General features: G+C 41.0%; 1 protein-coding gene across 1 annotated transcript in view; it reads left to right on the forward strand.

Annotated features, from left to right (window-relative positions):
* The first annotated feature begins 1,272 nt into the window (after positions 1-1,272).
* TTC6 (tetratricopeptide repeat domain 6) overlaps positions 1,273-15,525 on the forward strand; it is a 198,591-nt gene continuing 184,338 nt past the window's right edge. Inside the window, exons 1-2 of the mRNA XM_070358765.1 lie at positions 1,273-1,387; positions 13,939-14,898. Coding sequence (XP_070214866.1) covers positions 13,954-14,898 — 945 coding nt within the window. The 5' untranslated portion in view covers positions 1,273-1,387; positions 13,939-13,953. The remainder of the gene's footprint in view (positions 1,388-13,938; positions 14,899-15,525) is intronic.

The raw sequence follows: 15,525 nt of genomic DNA on the forward strand, positions 1-15,525 counted from the left end.
TTGGTGCTCAGCTTTCTTTATGGCCCAACTCTCACATCTGTACATGACTACTGGAGAAACCATGGCTTGGTATAATATATGGAGCTTTGTTGGCAAAGTGATGTCTCTACTTTATAAAATGCTATTTAGGTTTGTCATGGTAGAGAGTAGAGGAATATAAAATAAACATTTTTAAGGGCCTGCTAAGTGCCAGATTGAGCAAAGCACTATCATCTCCATGGTTTCATTTAGTGGTTTTTCTTTTTGCCTTTTTAAACAATGATGACATAAACACAGGAAAATGAGCAAAACAGAGAATAGCTTTTCTAAAGGAAAAAACTCAAACAGCCATCACCAACGTTAAAAACTAGAACACTGTTAGCACCTCATGATTCTTCACTGTCCATCCACTCACCATCACCTTCTTCTCTCCTGGGATGATTACTATCTTGACTTATGGTTGTTACTTTCTTGTGTTTATTTGTAGTATATCTGCTGAGCCTGCATCCATAGCACTATAGTTTTTGCTGGCTTGGGTTTTAAACTTTATATAAATGTAATTGTATGGTATGTATTCTTTTGGGTATAGTTTCATAGTTCAACATAACATTAGTTAGAGATTTATGTATATATTCCCCACAGATCTTTCTTTATTTCTTTCAAGTATAGCATTGCATTTATGAATAAAAGTGAAGTCGCTCAGTCGTGTCCGACTCTGCGACCCCATGTACTGTAGCTCACCAGGCTTCTCTGTCCATGGGATTCACTAGGCAAGAATACTGGAGTGGGTAGTCATGGCCTTGTCCAGGGGATCTTCCCAACCCAGGGATCGAATCTTTGTCTCCTGGTCTCCTGCATTGACAGGTGGATTCTTTACCACTGAGCCACGAGGGAAGCCCCTATGTAGTGTAGACATACAGCTTAAAAACCCCTGAAAAAAAGAAAAGAAAGCTTCAAGTTTTGTAGTCCAGTATTATTCATTAAAATGTAGAAATAACCAGAGTGCCAAGAAAGCAAGTGGGTTAAATTGAGCAAAATTGGCGATCTAGGAGACTCTAGTCCAGGAAGCTCTTTGGAATCTCCAGGGAGATGCGGTCTCAAGCGTTTGTGCTCACACTCCAAAGCGGTCCTAAAGCTGGTTCTCCGAGGCAGAATCCGCGAGTGGGCGCCCGCAGTGCAGATGAATCCAATCCTTCAGGTCCAGGACCAGGGGAGGGGGGGGGCGGAGACGGGTACCGGAGGGAGTAGCGCTTGGCTTGTTGCTAGGCGACGACGCGCGTTCTGACGGCCAGCTGTGCGAGTCCGCCGGCCGCTGAGTCCCTGAAAGGCCGGTTGGAGACTGGGCCGCGGGGTGGGCCGGCCAGCTTCTCCGTCACATGAGTAGGAGCAGAGGCCTCCCGGGAGGCGGGTGAGAGGAGGACGCGGACTGGGGCGCGGGGAACTTGGTTTGGGAGGCTTTGAGAAGGAATGGCTGCGTTATTTTGGCGGAGCAGTTGTCACCTCTGTTCCGCCCCTCTAATCTCCAGGAAAATCTGGGCGGAAAAGAGTTGAGGTTGGAGAAGGGCTTGAGGCTGGGAGCACGAGTCAAGGAGGATCTGGGAGGAGTGAAAATCTAGTGGGAGGGAATAATAGATAGATTATGATGACCAACTGTGAGGGAAATAGGAAGAGCTAGGAAGGCAAAAAGCAGGAGTGGGGGGTGGGGTGGGGGATGAATCGGAGGGGTTAGGGGGAGGCTGAAAGGTCACAATAGAGGAATTTAACTTCCAATTCCTTGACCTTTTCTGCTATCCCTTGACAGGGGCTGCTTGTTTGGGACAAACCTCACACACCTCCTTTGGTGACCTTCCCCACTTAGGTCAGTGTGTCTAATTTCGGAATAGGGAGCTCTTACTGAGTTTGACCCTAAAGGATTACTCTGAGAATTATTCGGTACTGAAGGCCACAGATCCACAATCTGCTGTGGACTAGCACTGCAAGGATCCGAAGAAATATAATAATTCTTTTTATTTTAAGCATTCAAATGTAAATTTAACATGTTTTTTCCTATTTACAGCTTCATAGAGATATAATTTGTATTCACTAAGATGTACGGAACGTATGGTTTTTATAATGTTCAGGTGTACAGTTTGATGAGTTTTGATAGCTGCAAACACTTTTCAAGCAATTCCTGCAATCAAGATAACAGAACCTTTTTCATATCTCTGCTGCCTTTGCTATCTAGCCCTGCACTCACCCTCTCCCACCACCTTCAACTACTGATCTGCTGTGTAATATCGTAGAAGCAGTTACATTTTCTACTAGTTTATATAAATGGAAGCATCCATTGTGTCTGGGTTCCTTTACTCAGCATAATGATTTGCCATGGCCTTTGTCGTGATTGAGCTTCCCAGGTGGCGCTGGTGGTAAAGAACTCACCTGCCAATGCAGGAGACGTCAAGAGTCCAGGGTTTGATCCCTGGGTGGGAAAGATCCCCTGGAGGCTGGAACGGCAACCCACTCCAGTATTCTTGCCTGGAGAATTCCATGGACAGAGGAGTCTGGCAGGCTACAGCCCACAGGGTTGCACAGAGTCGGACATAACTGAAGGGACTTAGCATGCAGGCATTGTCTTCATTACTGTAGTAAATAGTAAGTTTTGAAACTGAGTAGTGTTAAGTCTACCTTTTTCTTTTAAAAAATCAATTTAGCTATTTTAAAACATTTGAATTTGTGAATACAATTTAGAATAAGCTTGTAATTTCTAGAAAAAAAAAGTCTGCTGTAATTTTGATTGGGAAGGCATGAAATCTATAGATCTATTTGGGGAGAATTACCATTTTAACAATAGTCTTGCAGTTTATGAATATGGTCCCTAAATTTATGTTAATTAATCTTAGCAGTGTTTTGTAATTTTCAGTGTAGAGACTTTGGACATATTTTGTTAGATTAACTCCTAAATACTTTATGTGTTTTTTTCCCAATTGTTTGATGTTAGGATATAAAAATGCTACTGAGTTTGTATATTAACCTTGTATTGTACAACCTACATAATTCATTCATTAGTACTAGTAATTGTTTTGTGGATTTCTTGAGATTTTTAACATTGAAATCACATCATCTGCAAATAGGGACAGTTTTCCTTTTTCCTTTTTAGTTTTTTTAAAAAATATTTATTGACTGATTTTGGCGGTGTTGTCTTACTTGTGGCATGCAGAATCTTCCCTGCCTCATTTGCAATCTTTTGCATGGATTCTGTAGTTGTGGCATGCATGCTCCAGACGTGTGGGCTCAGTAGTTGCAGTACACTAGCTTAGTTGCTCCGCTGGCACTGAGGGATCTTAGTTCCCCAACCAGGGATCAAACCTGCATCCCCTGCATTGCCAGGCAGATTCCTAGCCACTGGACCACCTGGGAGGTCCCTCCTTTTTAGTTTTTATTTCTTTTCCCTGCCATGTTGTAATGGCAGGTACCCCCAATACAACGTTGAATAGATACAGTAAGAGTTGAGGCATTTTTGCCTAGCTTTCAGTTTTAGGGCGGAGAAGGCAATGGCAACCCACTCCAGTACTCTTGCCTGGCAAATCCCATGGATGGAGGAGCCTGGTGGGCTGCAGTCCATGGGGTCGCTAGGAGTCGGACGCGACTGAGCGACTTCACTTTCACTTTTCACTTTCATGCATTGGAGAAGGAATGGCAGCCCACTCCAGTGTTCTTGCCTGGAGAATCCCAGGGACGGGGGAGCCTGGTGGGCTGCCGTCTATGGAGTCACACAGAGTCAGACCCGACTAAAGCGACTTAGCAGCAGCAGCAATTTTAGGGGGAAAGCAAAAATAAAACATTAGCTGCAAGTTTTAAAAAAATTTCTCTTAATCAGATTGAGAATGTTCACTATGCTTCATAGCTTTCCTAGAGTTATTTATTTTTATCACAAAAAGTGTTGAATTTTGTCTTGTGATTTTCCGTTATCTATTTAAATGATCAATTTTTTTCTCCTTTACTTTGTTAATGTTGTGAAATATATTGATTTTTAATGTTAAATCAACTTTTCAACTCAGGGGTAAACTATGTGGTTAGGATATATTATTATTTTCAAAAATATATTTTTGGATTTATCTGCTTTTTTATTTAAAAATTTTGCATCTGTGTTTATGAGGGATATTTATGTAATTTTCCTTTTTTAAAAGAATGTCTTTGTCAGATTTGGTATTAGGATTATGTAAATCTCAAAAAATGAGTTCCTTCCTCTCTTTTCTGAAAATATTTGTATAAGACTGATGTTATTTCTTTCATGAGTGGGGTTTGAGAGAACCATCTGGGCCTGGAAATTTCTTTGTGGTAAGATTTTTGATAAAAAATATATTAATTCAGATTTTCTTAACTATTCAGATATTCTGTTTCTTTAATTTTGGTAAATTGTAGTTTTCAGAGATTAACCCACTTCATCTTAATTATTGGCATAAAGTTATCATATTCTCTTATCATCCTTTACTATCTCTAAGATCTGTTGTGAACATCCTCTTTTCATTCCTTTTATAGGTGATTTTGTTCTCTTTTGTTTTTGGATGGTCTAGCTAGGGGGTGATAAAAATTTTATTGATTTTTTTTTTAAGAACCAGCTCTTGGTTTTCTTAATTTTCTCAATTATTTTCTGGCTTCTATTATTTGATTGATATATGTCTTTGTACTTACATTCTTCTGTTTACTTTGTGTATACTTTACTGCTCTTTTTCTAGATTCTTAAAGTAGAAACTTAGGTGATTGATTTTAGACCTATTTTTCTTTTTGATTTAAGCATTTAAACTGTACTTTTCCTTCTAATCAGTGCTTTAGCTGTGTCCCACACATTGATATACTGTATTTTTATTATTACTTAGTCTAAAATGTTTCCTATGATTTCAATAATTTTTTTGTATTGTTTTATTATTTATTAACTTTTTATTACACCTTTTTGTATTACTTTAAAACAATGTATCTTGCGGGAATTCTCTGGTGGTCCAGCAGTTAGGACTCCACCTTTTCACTGGGGTGGCCTGGGTTTAGTCCCTGATCAGGGAACTAAGATCCTGCAAGTCATACAGTGTGGCCAAAAAAAAAAAAAAAGTGTTTCTCTAGGAGTTACAATACTGTGGCCACCTGATGCTAGAAAAGATTGAGGGCAGGAGGAGAAAGGGGCAACAGAGGATGAGATGGTTGGATGGCATCACTGACTCAATGGACATGAGTTTGAGCAAACTCCGGGAGACAGTGAAGAATAGGGAAGCCTAGCGTGCAGCAGTTCATGGAGTTGCAGAGTCAGACATGCTTAGTGACTCAACAACAACAAGGAATTACAATATATACCCTTAATATTTCATGGTCTAGAGTTAATATTGAACTAGTTCACATAAAGTGCAGAAATATTAACAGCCATAGTTCCCTAATTAGCTGCTCAGTGGTGTCTGATTTTTGGCGACCCTATAGACTGAAGCCCATCAGGCTCCTCTGTCCATGGAATTCTCCAGGCAAGAATGCTGGGTGGGTAGCCATTCCCTTCTCCAAGGGATCTTCCCAACCCAGGGATTGAACCTGGGTCTCTTGCATTGCAGGCAGATTCTTTATGGTCTGAGCCACAAGGAAGCCCCACAGTTCCCTTACCCACCCCCATTCCAGTCTCTTTAGTGTTGGCATATGCATTACATCTGTGTATACAGATACTCCACAAGACAATGTTGCAATATTTATACAAAGATGGCTTGTTAAATATACACAGATATTTGCCATTTCTGATCTTCATTCATTCCTGAAGAATTTGATTTTCCACTGATACAATTTTCCTTCAGTCTAAAACTGTCTTTAGCATTTGTTACAGTTTTAGTCTGCTGGTGAGTTATTCTCCTAGTTTTCCTGTATTTTAGTTGTGTCTTCATTTTTTTAAAGAATATACTTGCTAGATATCTAATTCTGGGTTGGCACTTTTTTTTGTCTTTTGGCATGGTACGAATCTTGTTTCACTTTCCTGCGGTCTCAGAGGTGTTTTGTGGAAAGTTCATGGTCATTTGAATTATTTCCCTTAATTAATGTGTTGTTTTTCTGTTGCCTTCAGTATTTTATGTTTGTGTTTGGTTTCCAGCAGCTTACATGTAATTTTCTTTATCTAGTTTGGAATAATGAAAGCCTCTTTGTTATAAACTTTTGAATCTATAAATGTATGTATTTCTCCAAATTTTGGATGTTTGCAGACATCATTTCTTCAAATAGCTTTCCACCCCATTCTCCTCCCTCCTTTTGCGCTACCAATAATCCATGTGTTAGAGCTTTTGATATTTTCTCACAAGGCTCTGAGGACTTCTTTTTCTCAAAACTTTTTCTCTCTCTTTTAAATATTGGATAATTTCTGTTAATTTATCTTCTAGTTTACTGACTCTTTCTTTAACATCCCTACTCCACTAGTCAAATTTTTATTGACAATGTTATATTTTTTCATATATAAAATTTCTATTTCTTTATTTCTCTTCTAAGATTTTGTCTTTTTATTCCTCTTTAACATATTTTCCTTTACTTCATTGAGTATAGCTATAATAGTTGCTATAAAGTCCTTGTTTAATAATTTCAACCTCTGCGTCATCTCTGGACTGGCATCAGTTAATTATCTTTGCCCTTGACATTGGGTCACATTTTCCTGGATCTTTTTATGCAAAGTATTTTCTTGTTATATCCTGGACACTGTGAATGTTTGTGTAAACTCTGGGTTCTGTTGTAGCTCTCTGAAGAAGGTTTATTTTTTTCATTTTTCCATTTCATTTTTCATCTTCATTTACTTTTCTCACTTCATTTAATTTTCATTTAGAAAACATTTTAGATTAAATAATAGTGAAAATACAACATATCAAAATATGTGTTGCTGCTGCTGCTGCTGGCTGCTAAGTCGCTTCAGTCGTGTCCGACTGTGCTACCCGATAGACCGGCAGCCCACCAGCCTCCGGGTTCCCTGGGATTCTCCAGGCAAGAACACTGGAGTGGGTTGCCATTTCCTTCTCCAATGCATAAAAGTGAAAGTGAAAGTGAAGTCGCTCAGTTGTGTCCGACTCCTAGCGACCCCATGGACTGCAGCCTATCAGGCTCCTCTGTCCATGGGATTTTCTAGGCAAGAGTACTGGAGTGGAGTGCCATTGCTTTCTCCTCAAAATGTGTGGGATACAGCTAATGCATTGTTTAGAGGGAAAAGTACAGCTTAAATGCTTAAACCAAAAAAAGGAAATTCACCAGGTTAGACTCACTGTAAGCTCTATTTCATTCTCTGTGATTGGAGGTTAAGTTCAGCTAATTCTCAGTTCAGCTCTTTAAGCCTTTGCTTCTATTTCCTATATGATTTTTAATCAGCACAATATGTTCTAGTAACTGTTATTGAGCTTTGAGTTTGTCCCACATGTGCATGGTTCTGAGGTCAGTCTAGACTTGTATGGGGTTTAGACACAGAATTGGAGATTAACTTCTCTGACTCTCTTTCCTCTGGAATTTCTCTCTCACTCCACAGTGGTGGTTGTTGTCTGGACTCTTTTCTCTAATTCTTCTGGCCAGAAGTCTAGCAAGAAAAGATAAAACATGGAGAGGAAAAACAGGCAGAAAGAGCTTTTAGCTGTTCTATTACCTATTATGTATTTATGTATATATATATTTTCTATGTATGTATGAGTATTCACAAGGGGTATGGACATACTCTAGGTACTGGTTATAAAGAGTTAACTAAGTTAAGCTTTTATAGTTACTGAAATTTCTGTGAGCCTAAGAATACTGGAGTGGGTAGCCTTTCCCTTCTCAGGGGATCTTCCCCACTCAGGACTCAAACCTGGGTCTCCTGCATTGCAGGCAGATTCTTTACCAGCTAAGCTACCAGAGAAGCCTCTGAATAGTTTAGAAAAACATCTTTTTGGAGCTTGAAGACAGCGTTTCTCTATTTTCTCTATCATTTTTAACCAGCATGATATGTGTCAGTTATTATTATTGATATTACTAGGATTAAAGGCAGGAAAGCATGTATTATAGAAAGTGTGGGATAATAGAAAAAATTGCTATTATCCCATTTCTTAGAAAAATCATTAAAATATTTGTATATTTCCTTTTGGACTTTTTAATAAATTATCAGTGGGCAGACAGATCTCATTTCTACCAGTGATATTTCAAAAGCCAATGTGATTTTCAGAATACTTTTATGTTCCTTGCAATACTGAAGATTTTACTAGATGAGATAGGCTGTCTTTGGCCATTTCTTTTGGAACTTTGGTGCTGTGTATTGTGAGTTGATGTTGGTGTGAAATTTAGGAACTGAATTGAGACATTTGGCTATGAATCTTATCCTTAATGGGTCACTGTTCCCACCGAGGTACTGATATATAGGTGACTATTTGTAGGAGGTGGTCAAGCACAAGTAATTCCAATAACCAGCTGGAGCTTTGGCTCAGTTCCCCAGGTAATACTCCGCTGGACTAAGACTCCTTGCCCTGTGTGAAGTGTTCATGTGGCTTGGAACCAAGTCATCTGGTAGTCTGCTTTATTTATTTCTGCTTTAGAGTCTAGAGCAGAGTTCTGAATCTTCTGTTCTAACAGGAGGAACAACCAAACCTGCAAGAACCAGAAAGCAACCTGTCTCAGAATCTAGAGAATTCATGCAGGCAGCCCTCCCTGGGCCTTTAGCTCTTTTGGGCTGGGAGCTTACTTTTTATGTCTGACCGACTTTGTGGGAAAGGAGAGAAGACTGGCCCTTGGCCTCTCTGACTGCGTCACTGCTCAGGCATTGAACATCCTGGTAGAGGAGTAAGGAAAAGGCAGAGTTTTCAAAACTTGGGAAGGAAGAGGACGATGAAATTACTGCTCATTCTGTCCCATTCAAAGGGTAGCGTAAACAGTCAACCTGGATTGTGAGCAGCAGGTGTGACACTGTATGTTAATTTTAATACTTCCTTCTTTGGGGACAGCGACATTATTTTTCCTTGAGCATTTCCAAATCAGAACTAGGCTCTTTTTAAAAAAAATAAATTGCTAGCAAAAAAAGAGAACCTGTTGTTTTCCCCTGAGATTGGATGTTTAAAAATCATTTTACATATTTTGTAGTGTTAAGGGGTGGATGGGGGCTATGAAAGCACTGGGTTTGATGGCCTGGCCCATTTGCATTGGGATACCACCTTGAAAACACAATAGAAGTTCCATTTCCCACTGTTTCATTTTTACATATAAAGAACAACTTTCCCATGCGGAACTCTAGGGAGGGTACTGAGAAATGTTAAACAATGACCACTTGTTAAACTTCAATAGCAAACCTAGGACCTGAGAGAAGTTGGAAAGGAATACAAAGCAGGAACTAAGAAATAAAAGGGAAGTGCAGTTGAGAGAGTCAAATCAGATTCCCATCAGGTACTAATGTCTTTCTGGTCTGTGCTCTGTTCCAGTTACTACCTTTCAGTCTTTTGTGGGAAGAAATGCAGATGGTGTCAGGATGAGCATATTACCACCTGTGCAAACAGTAAACAGCCACAATACTATGAGGGAGGTTATACAGAATTTTTTAAATAAGGAAACTTCCTTAAGGGCTTTAGACGTCATTTCTAATGTTCATATTCTATGGCTTGAAAAAGAGGCAACAGATTATTATTTTCATTTTTAATAAGAAATCTTGTTACTGATAGGATTAAATTGTCCAAGGTGTAGTCAGTGGTGGAACTGGGTGGAGAAAGCAAGCCTACTGATTCTGAAATGAGAGCTCTGTCATATAGCAGGGTCTTGGATTTGAGAACCAGCAGTGACAATTTAAGTGATTAAAAGCAATATGGCTATATCTAGAGGCTAAATAGGATGTTTTCTTCATATAACCCATTCAGTTCAGTCGCTCAGTTGTGTCCGACTCTTTGCGACCTCATGGACTGCAGCACGCCAGGGAACCCTGTCCATCGCCAACTCCTGGAGCTTGCTCAAACTCATGTCCATCACATTGGTGATGCTATCCAACCCATCCAACCATCTCATCTTCTGTCGTCCCCTTCTCCCACCTTCAATCTTTCCTAGCATCAGGGTCTTTTCAAATGAGTCAGTTCTTTGCATCAGGTGGCCAAAGTATTGAAGCTTCAGCTTCAGCATCAGTCCTTCCAATGAATATTCAGGATTAATTTCCTTTAGGATTTACTGGCTGGATCTCCTTGCAGTCCAAGGGACTCTCAAGAGTCTTCTCCAACACCACAGTTCAAAAGCATCAATTCTTTGGTGCTCAGCTTTCTTTATAGTCCAACTCTCACATCCATACATGGCTATTGGAAAAACCATAGCTTTGACTAGATGGACCTTCGTTGTTAAAGTAACGTCTCTGCTTTCTAATATGCTGTCTAGGTTGGTCATAGCTTTTCTTCCAAGGAGCAAGTGTCTTTTAATTTCATGGCTACAGTCACCATCTGCAGTGATTTTTGAGCCCCCCAAAATAAAGTCTCTCACCATTTCCATTGTTTCCCCATCTGTTTGCCATGAAGTGATGGGACCAGATGCCATGATCTTTGTTTTCTGAATGTTGAGTTTTAAGCCAATTTTTTCACTCACGCTTTCATCAAGAGGCTCTTTAGTTCTGCTTCGCTTTCTGCCATAAGGGTGGTGTCATCTGCATATCTGAGGTTATTGATATTCATTCTCCCGCCAATCTTGATTCCAGCTTGTGCTTCATCCAGCCTGGCATTTCAGATGTGTACTCTGAGTACCAGTTAAATAAGCAGGGTGACAATATACAGCTTTGGCATATTCTCATATAGCCCAGACTGCATGATAAATGAAGAAATCTAATTATAAAAATAACCCTTTTATGAGCTGATATAAAAGAAACAACCAAGAAATGTGCATACTTTGTAAGCAAAGAAATGCAAAGTAACATAAGAAAATGTTTCTTTCCAAATTTGTCTTAAGTCCATTGTGAAAAATGAATAAGTGAAAGTGTTAGTCATGTCAGACTTTTTGGGACCACGTGGACTAAACCCAGCCAGGCTCCTTGTCCATGAAATTCTCCAGGCAAGACTACTGGAATGGGTAACCATTTCCTTCTCCAGGGGGTCTTCCTAGTCTGAGGATTGAACCCAGGTCTCCTACATTGCAGGCGGATTCCTCACAGTCTAAGCCATCAGGGAAGCCCATTATATTTTGGCATAAAATGAGATAAACCCCCTTACCCGCCCTCCCCATAGTCAACCAATTGTCTCAGCACAATCTATTGAATGATTCTTCTTTTATCATCAATTTAATGCTGCCATTATAATATTACCCACATTATTCTTAATTATTTTGCTCACTCAGTCTACATATTGATTTTATCAGCAGTGTTTCTATTTTAATTCTTACATCCATATGAGTTTTTAATTATCTTGTTGGACAACACTCCCTCATTTCTCTTTCCAAAATTGTGGCCAATCTATCCTGTTTATTACTTCAAATAAATCCAGAATTAGTTTTCAAATTTCAAAATATCATGTTTCGGTTTTGTTTATGATGGGATTAAACCAGTACAGTGTTTTGGGAAGATCTGATAAAATGAAAATATTTGGTCTTTTTACCAAGGAATACCAAAATCACTGTAGGTGGTGATTGCAGCCATGAAATTAAAAGATGCTTACTCCTTGGAAGGAAAGTTATGACCAACCTATATGGCATATTGAAAAGCAGAGACATTACTTTGCCAACAAAGGTCTGTCTAGTCAAGACTATGGTTTTTCCAGTGGTCATGTATGGATGTGAGAGTTGGACTGTGAAGAAAGCTGAGTGCCGAAGAAGAATTGATGCTTTTGAACTGTGGTGTTGGAGAAGACTCTTGAGAGTCCCTTGGACTGCAAAGAGATCCAACCAGTGCATTCTAAAGGAGATTGGTCCTGGGTGTTCTTATGCTAAAGCTGAAACTCCAATACTTTGGCCACCTCATGCAAAGAGTTGACTCATTGGAAAAGACTCTAATGCTGGGAGGGATTGGGGGCAAGAGGAGAAGGGGATGACAGAGGATGAGATGGCTGGATGGCATCACTGACTCAATGGACGTGAATTTGAGTGAACTCCGGGAGTTGGTGATGGACAGGGAGGCCTGGTGCGCTGCAATTCATGGGGTCGCAGAGTCGGACATGACTGAGCGACTCAACTGAACTGAACTAAACTGAAGCAAGGAATATTAACTGCCTACTTAGTGGAGTCTTTCCTTTATGTCCTTCAGTTAAAATTAAAACATTTCATTCATGCAGTTTCAGCACATTCCTTATGTTTATTCCTAGATATTTACTCCTTCACATAAATTATACATGGAATTTTGCCATCATGCTTTTGGTATAAAGGAAGATTTTTTTTTGTATAAATTTTAAAAATTTAAATACCTTGCAGACCTCAATTATAATTCTAAATAGTTCTTTAGTGCTTAGATTTTCTATGTAAATAATCACATTTGCAAGTAATGATGGTATTCCTGAGGTATTTTTGCTTTATTTTTGTATTGTCAAAGAACCTTGGCCTTGGGTTTTCTAAGAAATCAATTAGTTTCTTTATTATTTTCTGCTTTTATTTCATTGGTTTACTCTTATTTCTTGACACTCTCCTCTCCTTGGCTTCTGTGGAAACTTCTCATTTTCCCAGCTCTCTGATTGCTCCCACTCTTCCCACCTCCCAACTGTGAGAGGACCAAAGAATGTCATCAGCCCTTCTGTATTTGTATTTCTTGTTATCCTGGCTTTTGGTAATGATCTCAGAGCTCTCAAGATCGGAAAATTCACCTGTAATCATAGATGGCTGGCTCTGCTGAATAGCATACTTTTTTTTTAAATTGTGATAATATACCTGACATAAAATTTACCATCTTAAACCATTTTTAAGTGTAAAGTTCAGTGAATAGCAACAGCTTTATTACACACTTGGTTATGACCCAGACTTTATCAAAGTGATTCAAAGTTGCTATTTATTCCCAGTCATTGGCCAGATCCTACCAGTTTTACCTTATAGAGTCTTTTCACTCTGCTCTGTTATCAAAACTAGGCCTTTAGTTCAGTTCAGTCGCTCAGTCGTGTCCGACTCTTTGCCTTACCTACTTTTACATGCCCTCTCTCTCTTTCGTCTTTCTCCCACCCCAAGCCCTAGATCCTATCAAGCCACTTTTCTGTTAAATGTTTTGAATAGTTTCCAGTAGACCACAGAAAAAGTACAAACACCTGGCATTCAAGGCCTCCCGACCTCACTGCAGCCTAGCTTGTGGCTGATCACCTCTTGTCCTTCCTACACCTGCTCTGTTTCCTGTCAAAGGTAGAGGCAAGTGGGCTGGGTGAGAAATGGGTCTCCACGGACCAGCTGGAGAAGGGAAAGGGAAATTGTTGTCCTGCCCCAAGAGTAGGGGTTGGCCCTTGCATTGCCAGAGCCTTCGTTTTATTCCCCCCCCCCGCCCAGAGAAACTGCAAATCTGCATTTTTATATGAAAATCTCTCAATTTAAAACCGTTGGCTATGAATTAATATTTCTGAAAAGCTCAGAGAAATTGAAAAGCATGCTTGCAAGAAGGATCCAGGCTACTGCTGACCTCTGATCTCTCTTCTTGGCAGGATTACTTTAGGTTTACTATGCCTGTGTGGAGTGTGGTCCCTCTTGCCTGGAAGTGGGAGACCACAGTACTGTTGAGAGAAGTACTAAAATACACTCAATAGAAGTTTCAGAAAATCTTCACCGTAAAAATTTACTAAAAGTTTTTCATTGTTACTGTGAAAAGGCCAGTAGTTTAAAATGATATATTAAAAATGATAGAAGATCATTTTAGTAGTATCATTATGGATTTAGTAGTAAATCATTTAAATAGTAGATTTAAAATGATATAAATGAATGCGGCCCACTGGTGCCTCAGTTAAGCACAGTGAGCGTTCCACCATGAGAAGCTTTTTAGAACTGGAATTTTATTCATCAATATTAGTTTTCATGTATGTAGGTATGTATAAATATAAATTTATTGTTATTTCACAGGACAAATCAGTCAAGATGTCCACGATTTCAAAGCACTTTGGACTGAAATACAAAGAAGAATCGTACATCTTTAAAGAGCTGGAGAAAGTTCGCAAGGAGACCAAAAAGGAATTTCTCCGAATCAAGGAGAAGTTGGCCGCCAAGCCAGCTGTGGATGAAATCCCCGTCTTTGGCCTCCGGGTCCCCAGCCCGGCCCGGTATGCGACGAAGGGGAGCGCTTCCCGCGTCGGATCCCCAAAACCAGCAGGCTCCCCTCGGGTTAAAGGTCGTGCGCGCCCAACTGGGACCCTCCCGCAGCCGGTGCCCCGAGGCGCCCCGCGGCCCCCGGGCCCGAGGGAGGTGGCCGCTCCCGGGAAGGGCCGGCCCTTCCGCCCCCAGGACTTTTACTTGCGGAGCTCCGCGTTCCTCCGGCACCGGCCCCAGAAGCCGCCGATCATCGCGCCCAGGGCTGGCACGTCCAGACCAGTGGTCCTGATGCCGCCGCGCGTGCCCACGGGGAGGGCCCGGGCGCACCGGGGCTCCAGGAGCCCCCCGCCGGCGGACTCCAAGCCCGTGCTCGACCTGGCCCGGGGGCGCGTGGTCAGCCTGGAGCCGGCTCAGCTCGCCGAGGTCGGCCAGGCCAGAGAGAGGCTGCCCGACTCCTTTTCCAGCGACGAGGGAGGCGCGGAGGCGGCCGGCCGGCGGAAGAGAGTGAGGATTAACACCCGCTTCCTGCACGAGGACTCGGGTGGCGAGTCGCGGGAAGCCCCCGGGTCCGCTTCCAAAACCGACCGCGAGAGCACCCCGCCGAGCGACTCCCGGGAGGCCACCCTGCAGGCCCCGCCGCCAGTGCGTGCGATCCCCAAGTCCATCGAGGAGATCATCGCCTCGCTGCAGTCCGAGGCCCAGCTGGCCTCCGACCAGACCATCAAAGAGCTCATCCAGAGCGTCCTTGGGCAGAACTACGACATTAAAATGGAAGTAGGTGATCCAGAACAGGGGTCATATTTCTTCTGGATAAATTTCATTTCAGGATTCAGACATAAAATCGTGCATATCGTGTGTTCTAAGCTAGACAGGCTCGAAAAGCTAGAGAAAGTGCTCGGGTGTTAATCAGGGTCTTTGAATTTTCCATCGAGGGAGTATATCCTTTTAAAAAAGTGAAAATAATGGAGAGGATATTTCAGAAACTGGTACAAAGAACATTAGTTCTTTGACCCGAGTAATACATCACTGGTAACCTTTCCTTTCAAAGTCTTTGTGAGTATTTAGTATTGATTTGTTTGATGTTTTATATGAAAGACTCCGTCTTTGGTGGTACAGTTTATTAACAGTAAATCTGTACCTTAAGAAGATCAATATACTACTACTAAGCTGTATTTATAAGAGTTTTGGTCCATTTTCAGTGAAAATCATTCTCTTAAAATATGTTTAAAAAATTTACTTTCTAGGTCTTCTCAGTTATATGGACTATAAGTGATTATTTGTCCCAAGGACAAGCCCATCAGGTGGATACCCATAAGAGCCCTGTTTTACAAAAGAGGCTTCCTAGCTTTAGTGAGTTTAAAAGGATTGCCTCCCAGTTCAGCAACTAAGGCAGAACAGAGC

Source organism: Bos mutus, chromosome 21 (genome assembly GCF_027580195.1).
Source record: "Bos mutus isolate GX-2022 chromosome 21, NWIPB_WYAK_1.1, whole genome shotgun sequence".
NCBI lineage: Eukaryota > Metazoa > Chordata > Mammalia > Artiodactyla > Bovidae > Bos > Bos mutus.